At 41.0% G+C, this 27,005-nt stretch overlaps 3 protein-coding genes across 4 annotated transcripts in view; 2 read left to right on the top strand and 1 right to left on the bottom strand.

Moving 5' to 3' along the window:
- LOC140927395 (uncharacterized) overlaps positions 1–3,051 on the bottom strand; it is a 12,872-nt gene extending 9,821 nt beyond the window's left edge. The window contains exons 1-3 of the mRNA XM_073377039.1: positions 2,817–3,051; positions 1,635–1,738; positions 1–769 (exon numbers count right to left, since the gene is read on the bottom strand). The exon at positions 1–769 is cut by the window's left edge and continues 168 nt beyond it. Of these exons, the coding sequence (XP_073233140.1) occupies positions 1–769; positions 1,635–1,738; positions 2,817–3,033 (1,090 nt within the window). The 5' untranslated portion in view covers positions 3,034–3,051. The remainder of the gene's footprint in view (positions 770–1,634; positions 1,739–2,816) is intronic.
- Positions 3,052–3,233: 182 nt separating this feature from the next.
- Positions 3,234–14,122, top strand: LOC140927393 (uncharacterized). 2 transcript variants are annotated; one of them, XM_073377034.1, is made up of 6 exons: positions 3,234–3,515; positions 3,709–3,794; positions 7,641–10,302; positions 10,489–10,782; positions 11,935–12,154; positions 13,157–14,122. In XM_073377034.1, the coding sequence occupies exons 1-6, from the start codon at positions 3,293–3,295 to the stop codon at positions 13,257–13,259; spliced, it is 3,588 nt and encodes a 1,195-aa protein (XP_073233135.1). In that variant the 5' UTR covers positions 3,234–3,292; the 3' UTR covers positions 13,260–14,122. The 2 variants fall into 2 exon arrangements, with proteins under 2 accessions (XP_073233135.1, XP_073233136.1); XM_073377035.1 differs by lacking the exon at positions 10,489–10,782.
- A 6,202-nt stretch (positions 14,123–20,324) lies between these two features.
- LOC140927392 (E3 ubiquitin-protein ligase TRIM71-like) lies at positions 20,325–27,005 on the top strand. The gene is made up of 4 exons (XM_073377033.1): positions 20,325–21,542; positions 24,944–25,183; positions 25,919–26,155; positions 26,576–27,005. The coding sequence occupies exons 1-4, from the start codon at positions 20,405–20,407 to the stop codon at positions 26,659–26,661; spliced, it is 1,701 nt and encodes a 566-aa protein (XP_073233134.1). The 5' UTR covers positions 20,325–20,404; the 3' UTR covers positions 26,662–27,005.

Below are 27,005 nucleotides of genomic sequence, written 5' to 3'. Positions count from 1 at the left end.
CTTCAATGTGGCTTGCTTCTCCATAAAGTCCCCATTGTTTCTGATTCTTGCCAATTTCTACCGATACTGGGAAATGTTTACCCATTTTACTAATTGTTTTACGTGCACTTATTATATTTGTCTCAGTTTTGAGCGAAAAGCGCTGCATTTTTACTTGTTGGTACGTGTTTTGGTACAGAGAGATGAATTGGTTGCAAGCTTGTTCGTAATACTCGGTTGTACAAGCATCTTTTGGCTTTAGGCTAAGTTTCTTTCCATCCGCTTTTCTGGGAATTTCAACGTGGTATTTAATCTCGATGTCTTCAAGTTCTTTCTTATGCGCTTTCACAAAAACTTCGAGTATCTTAGGCTGAATCTCAAAGCCAGAATTGACCATGGAATCTTCGTGTGCCTCGTCGCTAAATCTTTCAGGACGGTGAATTTCTTTATTCGCAGCTGCTGTAGGTGGTCCGTTTTGACTTATATCTTCTTTAGTGTCATCCTTGTCATCAAGCAGAGGCTTGACGCCTTCATTTTCTTCAGACCCCGACTCGTTTCTTTTCGGGCAATTGGAAACCACTATTCCATAAGACTGACTTGCATTCTCCTGCAAAAAGGAATGAGCCTCCTCCACTTGCTTAAAAGTTCCTGACATAATGAAACTCTCGCTTGATTCAATCCACCCGACGCCAGTCCTGGCTTTCATGTCTTTCAAGAGAGCTTTGGTTTTTTTGCGGGATAAATATTCCACAAATTCTAAGCAAAGTTCTGCAGAGACCACTTCAAAAACCTGTTATGAAAGAAAGACGAGCAGGAGTTAGACATACGATCTAACCCATATTATGCGCTCTCTCATTACCTCATTCTGGCACATTGAGACCAAAGGAAAATACTGCAAAGTGCGTTTCTGATGTTGACAACGTCGCACAACCATTCTTATGCTAGCCTTATCTCTCGTCGCCTAAAGCACATTCCACCCATACCATCATGGCTCGATGTTTGGAACTAAATTGACAAGGAAGGAAGGATGCTCAAGCGAAGTTCGGGATTGGACTGGAATGGTGGTAATTTTTGGAGCTTTTTCTTCGGAAAGCCTAGTACAGCCGAGTTTTAAATCCCTTGTCTTTTTCTTAGTGGGTGAGAAACCAAAACTTACATCAAATCTTGCTAAAATGGCGTTTATAAGGCAGGAAACGGTAAGAAAACAACACAGACACAACTCTTTATGAGGTTTGGACACTTTAATGGCTGTTTATGTGCATTTTAAGCGATAAATTCCCATACAAGTTCATACAAATCCTTATAATTTAGCTTCCAGAAGGCTGTTGTGAGTCTGGGCCCTGTGCATAAACCTGTTCTGCCTGGCAAAAATGTTTAGCTAAAGTACTTTGTTGGGGGAAAAGTTCAGTACTACGTATACGGTGAACTATCACAGTGAAAAAATGTTGTGGCAAGGTAACGGCACGGAAATTTTGGTGTTCCAAACATCACCGGCGCAAATCCAGTGTTCTTGGTGTTTTTTAAATGGTGCATGGCCTCTTTTAAAAGCAAAAGCGTCAGGTGCTTTTGGAGTTAAGTAGCGACTTCAACTAATTTTAAACCTAAACTACCAGTCGTTTCACCAAACACAAAAAATACCAAAGGTTAACTATTACCTCAAAGTACTTGTCACTTTTGCTGAGTAAAGTATTTAAATATGGTGCGACTGTTAAAACCATTCCCTCAAATTCCTGTTTATGCTGCAGAAGTGATGAAACAACTAGAAGAACAGAGTAAAAATCGCGTTAACTGTACATATCATCCAAGTTAATATGGTTTTACACTCGTGAGCCACGCTAAAAGCACGTTTCACAACTGGCAATATTAACAGATATGGACATGGTACGTAAAGGTTGCCACAACTTTGCCACGGTTGTAAATGCTTTTAATCTCAACATTTTAATAACTTTTAAGGCCGTCAGATACGTTTATGCAGGTTATTCCCTCGGTACCCTCCTAGTATCTGTTTGTAAAGATTTCCAACAGGTTTCGTACCGACTATTTAAACTGTTATATTTCGTACAGAGTTAACTTGCGTGACATTTGCTCTTGATTTACGGAGTGATCTGATTGGGTGACCAAAATCTGTCAAACATTATTTATATTCAAGCTCATTATGAAAGTGAAACTGACTTTCTTTGCTTTTAGATCAGTCATTTTGGGTCGACGACTACAAGAGCGAAGGTCGCCTTAACCAGATTTAAACTAATTTCATTTTCATGTAACTTTCTAGTATTTTTGTTTCATTGCTCGGTCACACTAAGATGAAATCGACGGTATCCAAGCCCGCCCGTTAATGCTAATTTCGTTCACAAAAGCAGCTAGCAGAAAGCGAGTAAAACTATTAAACTCCAGGTAAACTCGACAAACATTTGTCCTGAGAGAGCTTAGTCTGGGAAGGTTAATTTAGAAAACATAATTCCCTCTCTCTCTAGTTTCAGCCATCAAAAATATACTTGCGTCACGCGAGCAAACGTCTGCTCTACATAACAGTGAAAGTGTTTGTAAGGATAAGATGTAAAGTAAAACCAGGAGCGACTGTTCACATGTTCAGCCAAAGCTGAAAAATGTTGACGAGCAGAATTGAATATTCCACTGCAACAAAAGAAATTGCTTAAGACGTTCTTAACAGACTACGAAAGTATGCCTGCTCGAAAGTGAAGGAAGACCGCCGAGTCTAATCAAGAAAGTAGATCCTAATCCCAACATTTACTATATTAATTTAAGACACATTCGCCGTAATCCAAATTTCGCTTCAGTCTATTCAAGTTCGCTAGACACATTAGATTTCATCTCACCTTTACGATCATCAAATGTTATTACTGCAGTTCCCTTCTTACTGATGACGATGCTGTCGATATCCCCGCCGCCATTTTTCTTACGCTGGAAATGAATAATAAGGTCCTCACATTTTGTCGCGGGATTGAAGCCTGTTACAAACACGCTTCGTGAAATACTCGTTGGATCGATGTCACCAATGTCTTCTTCCTTTCGCACAATGATGGAACTAGACATTTTTTCGTATCGTAGCCGATCGTAGCCCCTTGAAAGAGAGAGCCAGCACCGAGCTTCTACATACGAAGTGCAGCGACTAGTTTTCTGAGAAATCGAACGTTTAAAGCGGAAGTGACCTCATCGTAGTTCCGGGAATCCCCAACAATAATGACTTATTTTTGGTTCCAGTCCTACTCCTTATCTTTCTCGGAAGGGCAGTTGCGGAATACTGTATACTCGCACTTTGGAGGATAATTTCCCCACTGAATCAGCCTCCTAAATGGCGAGTTTCCCGAATGACATTTTGTCGAACGGATCTGAAGGGAAGGTTCTAACTCGAGAGCAAGCGGCAAGGAGCTTGGTGGTGACGAATATAGCACCGCAGACTACAGGTGAAGACATTGTTATTTATTTTCAACGGCAAAAGAATGGCGGAGGGGAGATCAGTCATGTGCATATTCCCAGCAAAGGCACAGCTGTTGTAACTTTTGACAAAAATGAAGGTCTGTATATAGAGCTTGGTTCTTGTTACATTTTCAGTGCATTTTGCTTTTATTTGACCATAATTTAAAAATTGCCAGGCTATAAATATGCGGAACTTACTTCCGGCTTCGTCGTTGAGCTCAATATTCCGTCAACATATTTCGATCTAAGATTTTATTGGTGTTGTATGTTATTGTTCTACTTTTGACTTAGTCGCTGCGAGAGTCTTGGAACATCATCACACACTTGACGGATCGAACTTGAAACTTTGTCTATTTATTCCGACCGAAGCCCGTCAGGTATTTGTATTTCTGGTATTTGTATTTTATTTAATTCCCACAGAAATAAATGATTACAAGAGCACAAAAGACACAAAATCTTCATAAAGTAATGGCGAGCGGAGGAGGCCCAAAATGTTTCAGGCGTTCAGATAGTTGGGACTTTCCTCCCCATTTTGTCGCCCCCCTTGGACATTTCTCTTCTTCGTTTCATCCCCATAGTCTGCCCCCCTGGTTGGAACAGACTGTCATAATGATTACCGTTTCGTAGTACCGAAGTGAAAAAAAAGACGGTGTTTAGTCCCTCGGAATCATTATGTCTTTTGTGTTTCATCATACTTAATTGGTACACGGCGGTAATCGATCGATCATCACGCCGAGGGTCTAGAACTAGGGAACTTGAGAACCACGACGAAGTTCACGACGACGACGTCTGTTGACTGGGAAAAGACTGGAACGAGAACGTCAGTTTCGGCGGGAAAAAGGAAAGTTAAGATGCAGTCGGTCGGCAGGTCGACGACGACGACACTGAATGTAAACACAGATGTAAAACTGTGATGTTCGTTCACAACAAAGTTTTTCCGATGGCGTCTTTCAAAACAATGCAAGATCTTATTTGTTCAAGCCGTACGTCTAATTTCATTGACGATGAAAAATTTTTTGTGTTGTCTGACCTTTTCGAGTGGAAATACACCTACTTTCCGTACGAAATTATTCAACTTTCAACTTAGCCTGCGTAGCAAGCGTTTCCGTTTGGTTTCGGAGCAAAGAAATACCAAGGAAGGGGACTTTCGGTTTTCACCGCGCGAGAAATGAAACGAGAGCCAAAAAGTGAAAGAGGGGGAGGGGGAAGGGAAGGAAGGAAACGCTTGCAGACAAACCCCTCGGTTTTGAAAACCTGCGTTCGCCAGCGAACGCAGCGCCTGATTGGCTCGGCTAGTCGAACAATATTGACATGTGTCGATAAAAGGTTTGTTTCATACTGAGAGGTCATGTATGGTACGTGACACGCGTATTAATTTCCTGTGGTTATTGTTTATTCCGGTCTGCAAGATTTGCCCTCCAATGTAAGAGCATTTTCTTCAACGTCTTTTGAAACACAAAGCTCTTCTTGCGACTTTATAAGGGTTTCAGGTCGTATAATTTGTCTCCTGGATCTGAATAACTAAAAGCGATTTTCTTTTGTCAGGGAATGCGATGGTTTCCTGCAATGTTTTGTCATGCTGGGCCCAGCTCGTCAGTGTTTTTTGTTTTTGGTTTTTTTTTTTTTGCGGGATGTTAAATTCTCTCGGATAGTGATTTACAGAAACAAATTTCGAAGAATGGATTGCACCTTAAACTGAAGCTACATCAACTAGGAAGACCTGCATTGTGACTCAGTCAAAATTTCTGCTTGGTTCTCCACGCGAACTTCATCAGTTGCCGGGTAAGCTTTGTTCTTAGATGCTTTTACAAGAGCACTCTAGTTGTCTGTGCCGTGGCGAGAACGGTAAGCCGTTCTGTCTAGCTGAGCTTTGACCTTGTACAAATACGCGTCGCAGATCGAAAATACTAGACTTGAATGCTTGTCACATTTTACCCCTTCAAATCCAACCTTCTGGAGGTTTGGAGCTAATACTTTTAAACTTCACTCACCCCTTCCGGTCCTTCCTTTTAGACGGATTAAGAAGACAAATGTACAAAGCCTGCATTGATCGATCGGATTCATTTAGATTTCACCATTAACGCCGTCCACGCGTTCCAAAATACAAAAAAAAATTATTTTGGTTTCACAAACGGGTCCTTTCCGCTCCACAGAAGGCCAAACATTTTATTGGTCAATTATGACAGTCGATGACAGCATCAAATGTCGGTGCGCGAACTCAGGTATGACAACCCAAGTGGGTGGTTTTTTGCCTAGTCCCTAGGCCTCATTATTATGCGAGGCCGATGCGTCTCGGGTCACGTGGTCCGAGAAAGTTTTTGAGGCCTAGACAAACTCAGAGAAGTGAGACATTTTGTCTCTCTTGGAGCGGAGCTTTTGGAAGCGGGCGAGCTGCTAGCTGTCAATAACTTTTCCCCGATGATGAACTGAGATGTCCAGCAGTCATGGAGAGAACAGAGGATAAACCGAGCATTTTTATTCTATGCACGTTTTCAATGTTGAAAGTCCTTTGGCCTTTCTTTTTCATTTATCTCATTAAACTAATCTGAACTTTATTTCATGTCAAAAACTATTTGTAGGCTAAGCAAAACAGCGTCGCAAAAAAATTATTTGATCAAGAATCGGAAGGTAAGCTAAAGAAATAAGTTTATATTTATTCTTGGATATGAAAAGCTATCTTTCTTTTCTCTATTTTCGCTTGCTCCTATAAATTTCTCGTCATCATTTCAATTCGAAATATTTTATGTCATTTAATTTTTGGCTTTGGAAGCTTATCAAACTAATCGGACAGGCTGTTGATCATGAATTTGGTCTCTAAATTTGGTAGAACGTCAACAAACTACTGTTTCAAGTCTTTTTATCAATAAAGAAATATCATTTTAATGGTTCATTTGAAAATGAACTAAAAGAGAAATTACTTGCACGTTACAGTAGTATTCTTTCCGATTCAAAGTAATATTTTTGTTCATTAATAACAGAAACCAGGTTAGTTATTTTTGTAATAGCGTGCCGATCTTGAAGCGAAGGATATTCACGCGCAAAGTTATTTATAGATTATTTCAGTTGACCGTGTGAACTTTTCAAAAATGCTCACGCATGCGCACACAGAGATTGTCTAGGCGTCTCCCGGCCTTTCGTCTCGGTTACGTCAACGAAATGCATTGACCGAGAGGGCCTGTAAAGACGCCGTACAGGGACTAGGCAAGGTGGTTTTCAAAATCCTGGGGTTTGTCTGCAAGCGTTTCCTTCCTTTCTTCCTCACCCCCTTTCCGCTCTTATACTTGCGCCACTTTTCTCGCGGTCTTTGACTCTCGTTCCTCGTTCTTTTCTCCTAAACCGCACAGAAACGCTTGCTACGCAGGCTACTTTCAACTTGAATGAGATGACCGAGTCCGAGTGTCTGTCAGAGTTTAGATTTCGAAAAAGAGACATTCTGATGTGATAGCTGTTTTCCATATAAAGTTTGTTTCCTCTATATTAAAGAAATATGATTTTCCTTGCCTAAATACGTACAAATAAATTTATCACAATTCACTTACGAGTTCGCTCGCTCGCTCGGCCTCCTCAGCTGTTGTCATTCTTCAAAGTAAAATCAATTCATTAGTCGAATTTTCAATCAACATCGCTTGTTAGGAGAAAAAAGGAACGATACCTGGATTAAGCGGTCAAAAATCACATAAAGCAATGGATTTATACCTGCCGAAACTAGTGGACTGCAGGACGACGTGATTCTTCTTTGTTCGGCGTCGTCGACGACACCACGACGACGAAATTTACTGGTCGCGCTTGCGCAGTACAGTGTAACTCACTTCCGGTAGTCGTCGACCAAGCCGTCGTCGTGGTTCTTAAGTTCCCTACTACTGCAAATAGGAAAGCCCATTCAAATTTTTCAGACCATCCTCTTTATGAAGCATGTTTTTTGCTAACCCTCCCAACCATTTCCCTGTCAATTAATTGAGAAAAACCTTGGGTGGCCGGGTCACATGCATATATAGAATGGATAACAACAGAGTACCAAAGAAGCTGTTATACTAGAGAACTGTTACTGCATGGCCAGGGTAACCTAAACCAAGTTATGATACAAAAATGATCTATATTACTGTATTTTTCCTCTCTTGTGCCCTTTTAAATTACTTCCCATATATGAACAAAACACGAGGCTGAAGCTTCACTTAGGTTCATTGTAAATAACAAGGCACTATCAAATTTTTTACGTGTATTAGGTTTTTAAAGAAGTGAAGGCGCGTGTGTGTTTTGAGAGCATCCACCTCTCACCTCGACAATCTGAGGACATCCTCGAAATCGTTAAGGAGAACACGGGCGTAGAATTGGAATATCGAAAAGACACTGAGGTTGTTATTAAGACAGGAACGTTCGATCAAATTGAAGAAGCGCATAAACTTCTTCAGTGCCTGGTGAGCCAGCAGATGAAACGAGAAAAGAAGGTCGCCAGTTATGGCGACAACGACGATTTCAGCAAATTTGAAGTTCAACCGCTGTTTATGAAATTGCTGAAACGCGTATTGAGTAAAAAACTTCAAGAAATAGAAGAAAAATCCTGCGTGAAGATGAGATGTGATGAAAACATGTCCCAAGTGTTTATACGGCCTAGTAAGATTACAGCCAAGCAGAACCACTTCCAACAAGGTTGCGATGCTTTCATTGATCTTTACCAGAAATTTATCCCAAACATTGGACGAGAAGAGGTTAATCCGCCAAAAGATGCTGACACTGCATTTATCCAAGAGGCTGTTGCCACTGCCGAGGCTGAAAATCCGATGATCATTGAAAAAACAGAGGGATTGTTAGTGGTGTATGCAGAGAAGAAAAGCATGAAAAAGTCAGTTCAGTCTTTGAAGGAAGAACTTGGCTTAACCATTGACAAAGACGGAAAAAAGGCCAAGCCAAGACAAGGCAACAAACGTTTTGATGCTCGCTCGAAAAACGAAATACCGCAGCAAGGTCAGCATTCGTTGACACAACATTTGAAACATGAACTGAGTAACGAAGTGAAGTTATCCTTATATCAGGGAGATATCACTGATGAGCGGGTTGACGCCATCGTCAATGCAGCCAATGAGTGGCTTCGACACGGCGGTGGAGTGGCTGCTGCAATAGTGAGCAAAGGGGGACGTCAGATACAAGTCGAGTCTACGTGGATAGTACAGAAGTATGGGCCACTTGATGTTGGCAGGGCTACTTATACATGTGCCGGTAGTCTTCCCTGTCGCTATGTGATTCACACAGTTGGTCCAGAGTGGAAGAAACATGGGAAAGAGGATTGCAAGCATTTTCTTCACAAAGCTTGTATGGAAAGCCTTCATATTGCAGCAGTGGATTTAGAACTTTCTTCCATAGCTCTTACAGCAATCAGTTCTGGTATTTTTGGTATGCCGAAAGAAATTTGCGCTCAAATTATGCTAAGTGCAGTAGAAGCATTTAGCTCGAGTGAAGAAGCCGAATTCAGTACCCTGCGTGACGTGCGCATCGTCATCATTGATGAGCCGACGTTAAGCGTCTTTCAAGAAGAGTTTGTTAAACGCTACCTTTCCAAAGAGCCATCGCCAAAAACACTGCCTACACGAGAAAGTCTGTCCGATGAGCATGGAGTAACTCCTCCTACCCCACATTCACCAGTTGATGAGCCAGAAGATTCATCTCCTTTGACGGATGAAACACAGGGCAGCGATGGCAACTCTCTCCAAGGGCAACGAGAAGAGAACATAGGTGGTAGCTCACCGCCAAACAACTTAGCGAATAACAAGAAAATCCCTAACGTTACTTTATCTGGTGGTATGAAGCAAGGGTCTATTCCCCAACAAGCTACTGATAATTTGAAAAACGAAAATGTATTACACAGCTTCAGTGAGTCACCTAATGTTCGAAACGACCGTGGGAAAAAGGGCGATACCTCTGCTCCTAGCCCACACTCGGCAGTTGATAAGCGAAAAGATTCATCTCTTTTGAAGGATGAATCACGCGGTGGCGATGAAAACAACCCTCTTGTAGGAGAAAGGCAAGAGAACAGAGATGGTAATTCACAACTAGATAACGAAAAGGAGGCTGAGAACAGCGCTGACATTACTGTACCTAATAGTGTGAACGGAGGGTCCTCTCCCCACCAAGCTAATGAGCATTTAAAGAAGCTCAGTGAGCCAGAGAGCGTCAACCAAGCACCTGATAAGGAAAAGAGCCATGAGAAAAAGGGCAATGGATCTAGTTCCGTGGAAGGTTTAGCTAAAAGCGACGGAGGTAACGTTGGAAAATCCGTGTTTGGAAAGGGAAGAGGCAATCTCGCACCAAATTTTCAAAACTCGCCTGGAAAGGAAACATCGGCAACAACAAATGGAAACACTTATTTGGAAAGAACGTCGACGACGCATGGAAGAGATAAAGGCTCCACGACTACTTTTTCGCCCCTTGAACTTGATGTGACAAAAGAAGGAAAACAACCTGCACAACTCCACGAGATGCGTGAGGGAGGAGATCAGAATGAAATGGAGGTCTGTGAATCCCAAAGATCTGGGATGATACAAAATCCCAAGAGTAAGAACCAAGATAGTGATGCCTGTAATCCCGTCGACCCCTCCAGGGCGATTCCGACAGAAAAACCAGTAACTGATGAATCGCACATCAGTGATCATCAAGATTTGAAAAATAGTTTGACTAGTGGTGAAATGATGCCAAATCAAGGCGAAAGTTCGTTAGAATCTGGGGGATATGCGAACGATGGAAATGAGGAGTCTCCTTCCGCTGAAAATACCGAGAGCGCCAAACCAAATGGTGCGCTGCCACCGAAGGGTCACAATGAGTCTTCACAAGATCGATTGACCCCCCCACCAAAAGAGGCAATGATGCAGGAAGCATTCAAAAGTTCAGGTCAAGGTGGGTGCATTTAAACATGCCTATACTTATTTCTTCCTTAGTCTAGTCTTATCACCCCCATTAGAGCCTAGATCCGTCATTTTTAAGTCAACTTACACTTAAGAAATTAAATGCTTCAGTTTACAGAACTCACTACTTTTTAAGCACCTATAGAACACTCATTCCTCCGAAATCACCAACATTTAGGGCAATCTCTATCGAGTGGGATGAAGAGCAAATCAAACTGCTTGATGTGTTTGGAAAACAACGAGCCTGTTTACCCATCAAAATGTGGTCGTGATCACCACTACTGTACATCCTGCATCAAACTCTCTCTTGAGGAGGCGCCGATCTGTCCACAATGCCAGAAAGAGAGTCTTCGTCAAGGAAACCAGCCCACTGGGTGCATGACTTGGGTAACCGTGACACAGAATTCTCTACCGGGGTACGAAGATTGTGACATTATTGTCATGTATTTCAAGTTCGAAGAAGGAATTCAAGGTACCTTGAAATTCGTTAGTTTTATCCCGGCCCTGAGGCCTTACTAGAAGCATCGTGTTTAAATCAAATTGTAAAGGCTTTTCCCGTAGAAAAGGTCCAAGAACTTTACTCAAACTGATGCATGAGGTCTTGAACATTTGCGACTAGGGTAATATAACATGAAGCAAATACCACAACTGAAGGAGGAAACAGTCACTCAGCTCAAAAACGGAAGATTAGGGATTTTGTAAAATGTCATCAGGCAAACAATTTATTATTAATTATATTGACTTCCCCATGAAAGACATTGTTTGGGACTCGTATCAAATTATCACATATCTCTGGTTAGAAAGTCATTCTTGCGTGTTTTCTTGCCACAACTAAACAGCTTGGTCTGGTAATGTGAGTCTGTAGCGCTTATTAGGAAGAATACTTCATAAAACCGACGGAGTATAAAATCAATTAAAATATTTGATGTCCCTTAAATGGTTCCTTTTTAACTTCCCAAGCGAAAGGAAGGATGATTATTAATTTGATTTAATTACTTTTTCTTGTTTTTTAAGATATACATTAATGTCCAAAAAAGGCAACATTCATATTATGTGCGCAAATACACCAGTAGAGGATCTAGGGGAATGCTCCAGGGATTCCGATCCCCCTAAATACATCATCGCATCAGATGACTGTTTAGTAGCGGGTAGGCCGTGTAACTCTTCTGAAACTGATCTTACCGGCGAAAAATCGCCTACAACTTTTATCTGGGAGCTTAAAGATGAATCTTGCATTGCACCGGCAATGCCTTTCAACTATCGAATATTGTATGTAATTGTATATAACAAGCTTGTTTATACTGACGAAAACTGAGATCTTTCAAAGCTGCGTCTTGTTAAAGCATTTTAAAAGTGTACACAACTCTGGACACCCCCTATCAAAAATTCCTGGATCCATTTCAGTGCAACATGCAATGCGTATTCTAAATCCTGATATCTAACCTGAAGGTCAGGGTTTTTTTGGCTTACTACAAAATTAAATTAATCTCATTTAAAATACAATTTTTCAAAGGTTCTAAATAGTTGCCGGTTTCCTCAATGTGTGATAAACGCAGTGAATGGTTGCCAGGTCTGAAAATCTTGAATTCATGCTTTCTGAATTGCATATGATTATGTATTGCAGGTCCACAACATCCTAATCCGGGGAAGTCTTACAGTCCTTTATACACCAAAGCCTTTCTACCACACAATTCAGTGGGAAAAGAAATATGCGATTTACTTCAAAGGGCGTTTAATGCAGGTTTACTGTTTACAATTGGGACATCTCCCACCACAGGAGAAGAGAATAAGATTATTTGGAACGACATTGAACTGAAAACAAGTCAAAGTGGAGGACCGGCCAGGTAGTGTATTAAGCAGCCAAAGCGAAGAATGTATTTTTAAAAAGTGGAATAAATCAAACCATAATTCCATTCACAGCAAAAACAAGGGGAACGTACGTAAAATGCGTCTCTAACCGCTTTTTTTAACGGGTATTTGAAACAAAATACTGGATGTAGTACCCTATCCGTGGCGAAAGGAAGAGCAGAGAAGAGTTGCTGTATGGTACAGAAGTCGTGATAGTCTTTTAAGCTCCGTTATGATCCTGAACCTTTTTTACAAACCCCTCCACTCTCAGTCAACAGTTAGGTTACCAGGCTGGCATATTCACTGCTAGAGAATATAGTATAAAGCAAGCGTAGCAAACCTAAAAGGAGATGGGAGAGGAAGGGGGGCTTTTTCTCCCTCTCACGCCCGCCCTTTGTAATAGACCTTTTTACCGATACGGCGGCCATATTGAATTAATTTGATTTAAGGAGTAATATAGGATGTCCAGGGGGCATGAGCACATTTTGTTTGTATTTTCGATCGCTTTTCGGCACATTTTTTCTTAACGTTTTCTTGGAATAAGATTGTAATGGGAAAAAAGATCCTTGTGCCGTGTTTTGATGTAATAATGATCCCCTTCTCGAGAAATATACAGTAAAAGACCATATTTCTAATACTAAACTAGAAAAATGCGATTATTATTACATCCAAACACGGCACAAGGATCTTTTTTCCCATTACCATCTTATTCTAAGAAAACTTTAAGAAAAAATGTCCCGAAAAGCGCTCCAAAATACAAACGAAATTTGCTCATGCCCCCTGGGCATCCTATAATACTTCTTAAATCGAATTAATTTAATATGGCGCAGTATCGATAAAAAGGTCTATTCTTCAGTGTTGCCACTCAACTTAGTGATTGTAGCCAGATTGACTACAATAAATAAGGAAAGGATTCCAAAAAACCTCGTAATTTCTATTACTTTTGCTGTCTAATTTACATCTGTTCAGTTAATTTTGATAATATCTGTTCGTTGCAGTTATGGCTATCCGGACGCCAGCTACATTGATCGCGTCAAGGCACAGTTGGCTGCAAAGGGAATAACGCCATCTCAGAAATACGGCAACTGCACCACAAAATAATTTGGACTTTCGTGTTTAATTAAGGAGCCTTTTTCGAGGCATTTATAGTATGAAGGGAGACAATTTTCCACGGGCGTAGAGGGAGGTGAGTTTAACTCTTTCAGCTCGAGTTAACAAAATGTTTCAAAAGCGAACTGTTTTCGTGTTTTCCGGAAGTTGATCACGTGATCAACTAATGCAAAAGGCCTATTTGATCCACAAATATCTTTCTTTGAATCCCGGGGGGTACTCCTGGGAATTCTTGGTGGGGGTGTGCCGCCTGGTTCTTCAAATCCTGACCCGATTTCAGAACAAAAAATGTAATTTTCCGCACCCGTTTTCAGACTAGACCTCAAAAACTCATACCCGTTTTCAGACCTGGCCTTTAGGCAGAAATTATGTTATCATTACTTAGATTAGAGCGCAAACAAAAAAATTATTCAAATCCATTTCGAATTCGCATATTTCTCTTTCTTTCCTACTCATTTGGAATTGAAACGATAAATACGTTCATACACTCCCGTAGTTCACCCAAAACCATACCCGATTCCAGACCAAAAAGGGCAAAGTTTATACCCGTTTTCAGACCAAAACGGCGCAAAAACCCTACCCGATGGGGCGTCACATACCTGTATAGCTTATATAAAGGAATAGTACTTCCGGGGCTTTGAATTCGACCTCGTTCATTCAAGCATAAACAATACAGGGGGAGAATTGTTATTCAGTGTTTACTATCATGTATAACACTTATATATCTGTAATAAATCGCCATTTCAAGGTCAAAACTGAAATACTAGACCTCAGGCTAATTCAGAAATATGTATAGCTCTGCTGGAGTTGTAGTTTCGCTAGATACTCCGGATTTCAAGTTCCGATTCAAGTGACAGGGATGATCGATTGATTCTGGGGTGGGGGGGGGGGGGGGGGAGGGGGTTTTTAAAAGGATCTGAAGATTCGTGGTAGTGTCTATGTACCCCGGCACAGGTAGCCCAAGCTCGAGCATCGGCATTGTTGCGTAACTTTCGAAATAAAAGGATTTGTAAAAAAAAAAACCTATCTCCTCTCTAACCAACGAAAATGAAAGGGTTTTAATAAAAAACAGCGTATCTTACATAAAATGTGTGTTACGTCTCTCCTGTGTGGTCTATGGGCCGACTTGTGGCCGTTTTATGGGTTGTATTGTAAACTGTTTTCTCTATATATAAGGAAATAATTACATGTAACACATAAACTGACGCTGCCCGGTAAAGCGGGCCAGCTCAGCTACCCTGTCTATAGGTTGTCTAAGCGGGTAATGTTTTGCCACCCACCCCGAGCAAGTGTCTTGAAGAAAGATCACGAATGGAAAGGAGATCTATCATGTGTTACCTAAGCGGAATTTGGTGGCAATTGGAGCCGTTGGAGCGAATTTACGGTCATTTTCCTTCGGTGGATCCGTCGGGCCGGTTCGAAATCCCAAACTTGGTAATCCTTATATATAGAGTGAAAAACGTTTATAATACAACCCATAAAAAGGCCATAAATCGGCCCATGGACCACACAGGAGAGACGTAACACACATTTTATGCAAGGTACGCTGTTTTTTATTGAAATCCTTTCATTTTCGTAGATTACAGTTTGTTTTTTTCTATTGTTTTTATTTTTCGTGTTACATCATTTAATGCTTGGTAATATTTAAGGCTCGGAAATTCGGCATGGGACTTTTTGGGGGTTAAATTTTTGGTCCAGAGATTTTTTTGGGTAATATTGGAAGTCCTAGAGTTTTCTTCTTGGTTTTGATTTTTGCCCCAATTCAATCATCCTCGTCATTTCGATCCCTGCTGGGATGCAGCTACATCATTGATACAAGTGGGTACAATATATATTCCCATACATCAACTAGCTACTGCAGTGGTTAAGGACACCGCTGACTTGTTAATTGAACACCGAAAACTCACCCTCCCTCTACGCTCGTGGAAAATTGTCAGATGAATCAGCATGGGGGTCGAGGAGGTATGGCGGCCCGCTACACATTTCTGTAATAAAAATGCATACAGGAACCCATAACCTGGAGCGAGCAACTTCCATGCGCTCGTGTCACAACGTTTTCACGGACCGCTTTATTTTTAGAAACGTTTTGGCGCGAATTGTGAAAATCTTTTAAATTACGCAAACAACCAGTTAAAAAAACCCACATACCTGAAAATGAGGGTTTTTTTGCCTTTTAATAACGTTTAGTTTTCCATTTTGATATCTTATACTTCGAATGTTCTCATTGACATGATGGAGGTTCTATTTTCGCGGGGAAAAGTGACATAAAATGTGTCTAAAAATAAACTAGTCTGTGAACACGCCGTGACATAGGCCTAGTATGGGAGTAGCTTGCTCCGGGTTATAGGCTCCTGATGTATATATATATATTTTGAACAAAACGTATCGGTTTCGGGGCGATTTAGCCGTTATTTACTTACTATTATAATTTTTTTTGGCCAGGTTGGGGGGGGGGGGGGGGGGGGAGGATGACCGCCTCCACAAATCTTAAGGGGTTGTACGCCTTTTTGTAGACTCTTCTTATTCTTTAGCCGGTTGAAGTGTTATTCTCTAGCTTGAGGTATCAGTTATGTGAAGCAGATTTGCTTTTCTACTGTTTTCTTTTTTCTGTATTTTCATTAGGTAAGTAATCAACCACTTTTTTGAGTAGTTACCTTCGTAGGTCTTTGATCGAACTTCAGCCATCCCAAGATCTCCTAAGGTTACTTTTTCACCCGAAGGTACTTTTAGCTCAAGAATGGTGACATGCGTTTAATCCCCTGTTAAAAGATAATTTGTAATTCTAAAGACGCTTCATGGCTCCTCTAAAAGGTAGTCACCTCTGTCGAGGTAACCTAAAGCTGAGTAAAATAACTGAAGATTTAATATTAGAAGCAAGAAGGAAAATTTTCCTAATAGGTAAAGCGCGGTTAACAACGATTTTTATGTTAATAGATTCAGTATGTATGCCGCATCTCATTTTTAAGAACAATTATCATCTGCCTTTTTTTCATCGAGATTCCCGCAAGTAATGCCGAGATAATGAAATACGTATCATTATTAGATGGAAATTTTTTTTTTTTCATTGGCTGAGAGTCCACCGCGTGAGCTGCAAATAACTGCCTATAAATAATGGCCTGCTCGTGTGCAATGTCGTCCAGCTGTGTTTGGCTGCAAATAATATTCTGCTCATGCGTAAATGAAAGCACGCTTTTCTCCGTCCATGCGATCGCTCTTACGTGAAAATGGCAGATCGCTTCGCTGGCCTTTCCCGAAGATATTCATTAAAAACAAACACGGTGAACAAATGATAAAACAATTATTGAACTCGGTTATCGCAAATACCGTGATTTGTCAGTGTCTCGCAGATCAATTATTTGCCTCAGCCTTTGGCTTCGGAAAATACATAATTGATCTGCTTGCCCCTGACAAATCGCAATATTTTGCTGAACCTCGTCCAATAATTGTTATAAGTATCGTACTTGAATGTAACGTGGATTAAAGCAGTGTTCTATTGAGTGCAAGAAAGTGATCTCGTGACTATATACCTTCATTGATTCTTTTGTAGTTTCAGGCTCTGCGATTGGCCAGAAAAATTCTCGCGCCACTTTCTCAGCCAATCGGGAGCAAATCTAAAACCTCTTGTAACTTGCACGCACGCATTTTCCCGCCCTTGGCACCAGCTGCTACGTGCATTTTTTTCTTGGGGATCTGACAGGTGACCTTGCTCTGTGTGCGTATTCTGATTGACTACAGTGATTACTTACGATAACAATTGAAAACTAGTCCTACTAACTCATGTAAGGTAAGCCAAAGATGTTCTTTCTTTTGCTAAGTGAAGTTTCAGTTAAATGTCACTAGTAACCGAAATAAAAATAACAGCCTAAAGTTTTTCGAACACCTTTGTGTATGACCCTCTTTCGCCTTTGACTGGGCTAAATTTAATGTTCCATAGACGCGTGAAACATGTACATGTAAGGTATAAACATTCAATATCAACTTGGCACTGAATTGAGGATGACGATTTAAAGAGTGACTCAAAAGTGAAATTATCCTGGTATACTCCAATCCTATTTTTGTTTACTCCACTCGCCTTGTAAACTAAACTTCTTAGTGAAGCCGGACACTCTTTAACGTTCTGGCGGCCTAAACATACCTTTCTTACTTACTACCGCTATTCTCCCGGAAGAGTTTGTTTTCCCGTTCACTTGCCCAGGCCCAAAAAAGGAGAAGAGAGTGAAGTGCTTTAGAAAGCTCATTATGCTAGTACTGATAGAAACGACTATTTCGTAGAAAAAAAGAACGAGAACGTTAGGAAACAGAATTACATTGGTTAGTATCCAGGGCCCAGTTGTTCGAAGGCCGATTAGCACTTAACCTGGGGTTAAAATTAACCCTGGTTTCTTTTTCTTGTCAGTTCAAAAGCATTCTCTTGGATAATTTTCCCTGTTAGTTTTAGAGCTTCCAATCATCAACTTGTAGACAAAAAAAAAATAAAACTGAAATGCTTTTTAAGCTTTCAAATCTGAATTCAAATCTCGCAGTAAACCTGGGTTATCTTAACCCATCTGCGAACAACTCGGCCCAGACGTATTTTGGTACCATTGTAAGCATTTTATTAAATAATACCAGCAAAGTTGAAAATTTCCTCATTTTTCTGAGCAACTTCCCTTTTCCGTTTTCACCCTCTTCGACGCTAGCGTATGAAGAAGACGGTAAAAAGGATATGGAAAAAGTAGGTACACTCCCCACGTTTAACTTAGACACCCCTTGGTAGCCTGTATACAGCCGTCCCCTCCCCTCAGAAAAAATCGGAGAAGGGGAGGGCAGGGGGCGGCTGTACACAGGCCACCCCTTGCTTACTCAACAAACAAACTTTGTGCCTCAGTTTTGTGAACACTTTTAACCACAAAAGCATCCGTTCACCCCATAAAAGACCTGGATACTACTATAAATTCATTATGTTAGTGCTAATAAGCCAGTCTATCTTAAGACATCAAGTATGGTATCTCTACAATCTGGCTAAAAAGGGGAGTGACGATATGCACCTGGGATGAGAGAGACGATGCCCATTCAGAGCAGAGCTCGAATTTGATGAGAATTCCATACCCTCGCTTGAAGGGTTCTCTTGGGCTTAATCGAGAGTGCGACTTAACATCAAGGAAAAAGAGCAAACGCATATCCACAATTAATGTAAAACGTTAAAAAATAACTGAACGCTCTTGATCCTCCAACAAACATTATTTTTGCTTTTTGTTACGATGTCTCTGAGTTTTTGCATGGCATATAATTAATTTATTGGACATCTCGGAAAAGTTAGAAATTGATAATTCAAGTACAATGCCTCGTTGCTGCCGGGCATCAGCCGGCAGCAGACCATATTCTTGAGCGATTTGAGATTTTTCGTTCAATGGTTCCGTGGTTCATGGTTCGATGGTCATCCGTGACCGCAGCGCTGTGCAGTCAGCGGTTTGCTTAAGCAAGTGCTTAGCTGCCGCGCCTGTTTTTCTCTTAGGAGCAATCCGCCATTTTGTTTTGCTCTCATGTAAGATCTGTGCAGAAATATATCGTAGTTTATCGGATGCTTGCTGTCTTTTAAACGGCCTAAACGGTAAGAACAGTTCAAGAATTAATGTACAGAACAATTTTTCGGTTTATTTTTTTATTCAGGTTTCAAGATTAGTTATAGCGAGTATTCTTTTGTCACACAGATTGTTATCTCGGTAATCAGGATTGTAAGTTGCATAAGTGAACGGCATGTGCTGTACATCTACCTGACCTGTGAATAAACAAGTTTTGGCCTTTATGTTATTCCTTGGCAACTCATCTCATCGATCCTGTGTACGATGATTGTTCGATGAAGAAACAGCCTATCAGCACTGCAGTTGTTTTAGAATTTCGTGAATTATTAAAATGAATTACAAAATGGTATTGAAACCTTAGCGAGTTATATGAATGTAAGCATTTTTGTCATCGTGATCGGTTCATTTTTTATATTACGCTCTGAGTGTTTCATAATGCCAGCAAGTCTAAGTTATTGACTTTAATAAGAAAGAATTCATATGTTCAACTGTTCTACAAACTGTCTTTGTCCTATTCGCATCGCAACTAACGGCAGCACTTCCCTTCTCAATGAGAACTTCTAGTACTGATACTTACTTTAGTGCCAATTGCTATTTACAACAGGCGAACCTCTATCTAGCGGCCACCCCAGAGAAACTAACAAGTGGCAAGTGTGGGGTTCAGCTTATAGAAATTCACGTAAGTGGCAACTAGTGGGTGTCCACTGAATTCTCGAACTTAGTAGAGGCTGCATCGACTATTTCATTGGCTAATAGTAGATTTTAGCAAGGGCCAGGCCGTTGGTTCAAGCAAACGGTTAGACTTTCTAGTCTTCTTGGACAAGGACCAGAAGATAAAGGCCGCAGACCCCGTCTCACAACCCTTGCGCAAATAAGTTCTGTTTGTAAAGAGTAGGGAACATAGTCCCCGGTTTGGTGGTCTATCTCTCATATGGGAGGGATTGTTATGGGCCTGCAGTAATTGGAGCAAGGCGCAGTTGCGGTGAGCCGGTGACCTTGCCAAGAATTGGAGAATCTAAGAATCTATGTTTAGCAGGTAAAACTCACCACGTTTTTTTCCATCAACTGAGTAAAAATGTATTTGTTCAGGAATATAGCACCTTCCTTTATTTTTCTAGACGGCAGGGTGAGGCTTTGGTAGTAAAGTGTAGTAAATTCATGCCCCTTATAGCAGTAATTAGCATAAAAGGTAGCCTGGGAACAACACTTGTGCGCAACCGCGAGGTGTGGGTCTTTGTTTGTCTTTGTGTAAGGGTCTTTGTGTGGGTAGCCTGCAGTGCAGGCGTTTTCTTTGAGCGCGCAATTTGCTCACGAAAGCGCCATGTTGAAACTTCCCGAAGAGAGGAGGAAATGGGGCGCCCTCCGTAAGGGTTACTATTTCTACTCTCCCCAATCTTCCACTGTCATAAAATCAAAGATGGCGGCTACGACAACACAAGTCGAACAAGGTTTCGCCCACCCAAAATACGCCTGCACTGCAGGCTATTGTGTTGGTGAGATTCGATTTTGTTAAATCAAACTTCCGCTTTTCTAGGAACCGCTTCGCTTCAATCGTCTTACTAATTACCTTCAGCAATGGCTCAAGGTAAGAGCTTTTTCGATGACGTTAAAAAGGAGTTGGAATGTTCCGTGTGCCAGGAGCTGTTCAGTGAAGTCAACGAACCAAAAATTCTAAAATGTCTCCACACTTTCTGTAAGAATTGTCTGGAAGCTTGGTTGAGGAGGCAGCGCGAAGGACAGCTAAGTTGCCCGACATGTCGTCAAATCACCGAGTGTTCGAACAGCAACATTGACAGCCTTCCATCCAATCTTTTCTACAAACAGATGGTGGAGATTGTAGAGGCTTATAGTGGTACAGGACAAGAAGCTGATTCGCCGTATTGTGGGAACTGTGAGGAGAAAAAGCATCTGAAGTTTTATTGCTTTGACTGTAATACCTTCTTGTGTGATGAATGTGCTGGCACCCACAGCAAATGGAAGTCGTTTAAAGGCCACCATGTCAAGGAAATTGGAAAATTTGAGTCAAGCGATGTGCAAGATTACGCCCGAAAATCCAACGTATGTAAGAAACACAAGGATGAGCTAAGATTTTACTGTGAAAACTGCAACATTTGCATTTGTCGTGATTGCGCCATACTCGAGCACCGTGACGACAGGAACCACAACATAGTTTCACTCGAGCGAGGATTTGAAAACAAAAAATTAGACATAACAAGTAAAATGAAAGACGTTGAAGCAATTGCAACTCGTTTAAGAGACCAAAAACAAACATCAGAGAAGAAAAGAGTAAGGATGCTTGGAAGCATTGATGAAGCGACGACTGAAATTCACCGAGTCGCTGAACAATGGATAAGGTTCATTCGCCAGAATGAATCAGCTATGGCCAAAAAGTTGCTCGAGCACAAAAATTCTTTTCAAGAAACATTTTCAGTCCAGATGTCCAGCTTAGATGAGAAAATCGTGGAGATAGACAACAGCTTGGTATTTAGCAGCGATGTTCTCGCTCGAGAAAATCTACTGGAGATTTTAAACGTGGAAGAAATACTGGATAAAAGGTTTCAGGACCTTTCTTCGGAATTTCGAGTCAATTTGAATTATCCTTACGTCAAGTACGTTCCAAATGATGCATCATCGCCAATGAACGACGTGCTTGGAGAATTAATTTTCACTAACTCTTTGCTCACGACAGCAAATGGCAAGGGACTTACTGAAGGTATTGTAGACGAAATATACACTTTTAAGATTTAAACAAGGGATTCGCGGGGACAAATAACGTACTTTAGATTATACGACGACGTCGATGTTGACATCCGATCAGTGGGTATCACCACAGTCCCCATGATAATGATATCAGTCTTGGAAAATGGCTGCTACGAACACAGGGCGCAGAGGAGTTATTTGTGATGGCAAATACCGTAAATTCCGAAAATAAGTACCGGGGCTTATATTTTGTCAAAGGCCCTTTTTGAGGGGCTTATTTTTGGAGGTGCTTATATTCGGAGGGGCTTATCTACGGAGGGAAATTTGCGTTTCAAAATTGATTGGGCTAGCCTTATATTTGGAAGTAAATTTACCGTTTTTGCTTTGTTTTACTTTGTATTTGAGGGCAATTTTCCAAGTACAAGCCCCCGGGGGGCTTATATTTGAAGGGGGCGATTTAACGGAGGGTTTTTTGCGTTACCGGTTTGGGGGGCTTATATTTGGAGGGGCTTATACATGGACGGGTTTATTTTCAGAATTTTACGGTAAAACGAAAATTTTACTGCAGAACGAAGGAGTCGCCTCTGTTTACTATGGAATTTATTATGAACTAGACCTTTCAAACAGTCGTGCGATCGTGTTACTAACCTGGTAAAATATTATCTAATGCTCGGTGGGAACGAACATCGCCCGAAGGGCGACGCATTCGGAAGCTTCGCGAGGCACAAAATGCCGAGAAGAAAAAAGATAGTCTTCTTATATGTTAGTCGCAGTTATTCGTCCGCAGCAGGGTCCACAGTTATTACCTTCAGCGGTTTTCCAGGGCATTTAGTAATTATTGAATTAGACTTTCGTATGATATGAAGAATTCTGCAGATCTCGGTGTTCGCCTTGAAAGGAGTAAAATGTTCCGCCGACAGTTCCCCCATTTTGTTCTAACTACCTAAACAACTCAACCTCGTCCCCAGGTTTTCTCGATCAACGGTTCAATAGCCTGCAACCGGCTGCACTTTTAACGTCATTTTGACGTCATCGGTCCAATATGACAAAATTCTTTCCAAATTTGGTCAACAGCAGCTGGTTATGGTGAGTTATGCGTGTTGTTTTAACCAATCAGAAACGGGGAAATATTTCGAATGAATGGTAATTAACAATTATTGGACGAGGTTGAGTGAAATGTCGTGATTTGTCAGTGGCGAGCAGATCTTATAAGCCGAAACCGAAGGCTGAGGCAAATAATTGATCTGCGAGACACTGAAAAATCACGATATTTTGCGACAACCGAGTTTAATAATTGTTTTATCATTCGATCACCGAGTTTGGTTTTTAATGAACATCTTCAAGAAGCGAAGCGATCTGCCATTTTCACGCAAGAGCGATCGCAAGAAGGAGAAAGCTATGTGTCATTTACGCATGGGTAGAAAATTATTTGCCGCCAAACAAAGTTGGACGACATAGCTCATGAGAATACCATTATTTGTAGGCAGTTATTTGCAGGTCACATGGTGGGTTCTCGGACAATGAAAACAAAGAAAGATTTACAATGAATGATAATAGATAATATCTTACCAGGTTAGTAACACGGTCTCATGACTGTTTGAAAGGTTAAGTTCATAATAGATTCTACAGTAAACCGAGGCGACTCGTCCGTTCGTCCGTAAAATTTTCGCTTTATTTGTCATCACAATTAACTCCTCTGCGCCTTGTGCTACGAAGTGTAGTACAAGCCCAAGATTGCAGGAAAGTATCACTGAAGTCACATATGACACCTAGTCAGGAAAGTTCAAAGATAGCGCTGGCTGTGAGTGACATGAGTAAATTGAACTGAAAAATGTGTAAAAGTGCGAGAAAGGTGCTTGTTTTCACGAAAATACTTCGCAGAAAACTTTTTGAGAGGAAGAGGTTGCTATTCAGCTTCTTTTTTGATCGATTTTTTGTCCACGAAAGCTAGTTTCCTTCGGTTCATTTTTTTGATAAACTGACATCGCGAGCGGACGGCCTCGGTGGGTCGTGAGTTTGTGTACGAAATTATGATAACGGATAAGTGAAATGTTAATCCAAATTTTTCTGTTCAAATTACTCTTCCTTTGAATTTTAACTTGGAGCGAGACATCTTAATCCTTCCCAAATGTAACGACAGTGAATTTGAGCAGAAGAATTCGCTATCGCAGTCTTTTTCTTGCTTAAATCACAGGGCGCCCAGAATCACAACAGCCTACTAGAAGGCAAATTATAAGGATTTGTATGGAAATTTATCTTAAGATCGTAGAACGGTTAAAATGCACGGCTACGGAAGTATTCATACCTTATAAAGAGTTTTGTCTCGTTTTCTTACTGTTTCCTGCCCTATAAACGCAAGCGCGCGTGCACTCCGCTTAAATGTCATGTTAGCAAGTTTTATTGTTTTCAGGGTTTCTCAACTACTAAGATCTTTTGACAAATTAAGTCGAGAACACGAGACGATCCAGAGGTACCGTCCATAGTATTGACATTGACTGCGATTTAAGGAAATGCTTAATTACTTTTATTACTCATTCAAAACATTTCCACGATTCTGATTGGCTAAAAGCACATGCATAATTCACCATAACCAGCTACTGATGACCAAATTTGGAAGAATTTTGCGTTTAATGAACCGATGACGTCAAAAGTGCAGCGCCTAGCAGGTTAATAGACTACGAGCAGTCTCTCTTTTTTCTTTGTCCGTCGAGCAAAACGCCCGAGACACGCAAATGACCACGCACGTGGCTGAAGGCGCGAGACGGAGAGGCACGACAAAATAGTTTTCCTCTCAGGCTGCCGCCCTCGTTTCTCGCGTCTCTCGGCTTCGCCGCCCAACGGTCGCGCGCGCGTGCACTCCCCTTACTAAATCTGAACAAAAAGAGAGACTGCTCTCAGTCTAGTAGGTTAATGCACCGTTAGGGACTGGTCATTATTTATCGCCGGGGGGGGGGGGGGGCCGAAGGATTTTAGAGGGGATCACTTGATTTTTGGGAGAACAAAAGGGGGAATCAGTCATAACTGAGAACCCAAAAGGGGGGATCGATGATAACTTTGGAAGGATGCAGACGGGGAACCACTCAAATTTGCTTGGAAAATGAAGACATCTGAGGGGGGGGGGGGGGGGGGGGGATCGAGAAAGTCATCAAAAGTTTTTAGGGGGAATCACTTCAGTGAAGTAACATTGAAAGGGCCCCCTCCCCGGTGATAAATAATGACCGGTCCGTTAACCGAGAAGACCTGGGGACGAAGTTGAGTTGCTTTCAATTGCATTGGCTCCAGGCTCTTAAGATTACTCCCCCCCCTTTTGCGATTTCATGACCGTTATGTTGCCCTATCCTTAGGAAGAACAAATCTCATAGCGTTGAGATATGGATATGACACTATACTATTAACGTATTTTCATGATTGCAGATTTACGGCGGCTTCGTGAGGGTCCACACACCATTGATAAAAAACCTCTTAAAGTGATAAATCAGCCTCCAAAGAAAAAAGTCCCACTGGACCCTCTAAAAGTCCATGTTCAAGGACTTAACGAAAAGACTACGAAAGACTCTCTGTGGTTGTATTTAGAGAAGTTCAGCAAAGTAGACGTGACCGAGGTGTACATGGGCTGCAACAACAACGCAATGGCCGTTTTTGATTTTGAACAAGGTAAAAAAATATATTGTTCGTTACTTGTTTTTGTTTTCTTTTATTTTGTTGTTGTTCTTTCGTGAACGATCAAGAATGTATTTATCCAAAAGAAAGTTAGTGGTTTTTTCTATTTCTTAACATTTGCTCGTACTTTTGATTTTATGTGTTTTGGTCCATTTGTGAAGCGGTACAGTTTCAGCAGCAAAGTTTTAAGGGCATACCTTCTTTTGAAACTACGGTGTTATCCTTGATCTATGCATTCAGTTTGGGAGTAGTTGGTCAATTTTTTCTTTTTCCGGCTAAAGTAAAGCTTTTTAGGTTTTATTTCCTGTAAAATTTGTGAACAAATTCTTTATAATTAACGAGCTACAAGAGCACACGTGTATACTAAAAAGATACCCGGACTCATGATCACTGACATGATTTTCTGGACAGCGACTGGGAATGGTTGCGCAAAGGGTTTTGGTTAGTGGGATGCCCAAGATGCGTTTAATTAATTCCACTATTATGTTTTCAACCTCAATAAATCCTCTGCTGATTACAGACATTTTAGGAGGAGCCACCAACAATTAGTTAGCACAGAATAACTGTCAAGAATACAATGCAAATTAAAGTAGAGGTAATACCGGCGTTCAATGTCAATTGGGGCAAAAACGTTTGAGTTATAAATAACTTATGACACTTCTGGGCATATTTGTTCTGCTGCTCTACTGTTACTTGACAAATATAATTTCCTCCGTGTTTCTGTTTCAGACTTCGTTGTTCTTTTTGACAAAGTCACCAAAGACCGAAAAGGGCTGGAGGGGAAGCATGTTCGATTGGACCGCGTGCCCGTATGTTCTTGCATTAAAGTCAAAGGACATAAGGAAACGTCGGATGAAAGTATAGCTCTTTACTTTGCAAACATGAGAAGGAGTGGAGGGGGCCCTGTCAGCCTTGTGGAAAGAATAGGAAAAGACCAAGTCTTGGTGCATTTTGAGAATCCATCCAGTAAGTAGAACTAAATAGAAATTTAGAACTTACTGAAAAGTTTGTGGAAGCTGTTTTTAGATGACGGCTGTAATTTGTTGCTACCGGAGGAGGATGGAGGCTGGTCACCGTGTGGACAGAAGACTTTATCCCATCTCATCTTCCTTCTCCTTCTCAATCCTCTATAGAGAAATGTTCTCTGCACATTGCGCAATAAGCGGAAGGAAAAATGGTTATTCTTTCGGGAAAATATAAATTTTGATGGAAAAGGTGAGGCTCAGTATTGCCGAGGCTTTTTCAAAGTGTCCGACTACAATTGACATTGAGCATGCATGAACACTGTGATAGCTTAAACTGGAAGAAATCTAAAGCTGAGATTTTTACCACGATTGTGTTTAATATGTGGTCGCATCTTTAATAATTATCTTGTTTTGGATTCAGGCGTCGAGACCGTTATCAAAAGAAGTCATGTCCTTGAACGACAACAGTTGGACGTAAAACCCTACTATCCTTTTCTGGAGAATTGAACAACAAACAAAACCGATATTACTCAGTTTTGAAGCAGAAGTGTATGATTATGTCAAGAAGTACCACCAACGAGAATTACAAGAACAGAAGGTACTGGTTGAATTTTCAGATGACGCTCAAAGTTCTACAATCACTATTTTTCCATCGGAGAAGAAGGTGAGGAAGAATCTCGTCAGTCGTGGCAGAAAAGGGTGAGTGGCTTGGAAACATTTTAAACAGTTTCAAGAAAGTAGAAGTCCCCATTGGAGCTGAACTTTTTTATGAAATGGTTCGACGATGGAAGAAGCAAAATGAAGTGAATCTAAAACAAGGAGGGTCTTCTCATTTTCATACGAACACCATC

The sequence above is a fragment of the Porites lutea genome, chromosome 2 (assembly GCF_958299795.1).
Source record: "Porites lutea chromosome 2, jaPorLute2.1, whole genome shotgun sequence".
Taxonomy (NCBI): Eukaryota; Metazoa; Cnidaria; class Anthozoa; order Scleractinia; family Poritidae; genus Porites; species Porites lutea.
Note: the sequence above shows the minus strand (reverse complement) of the source record. Positions and strands in the feature narration are given on the sequence as shown.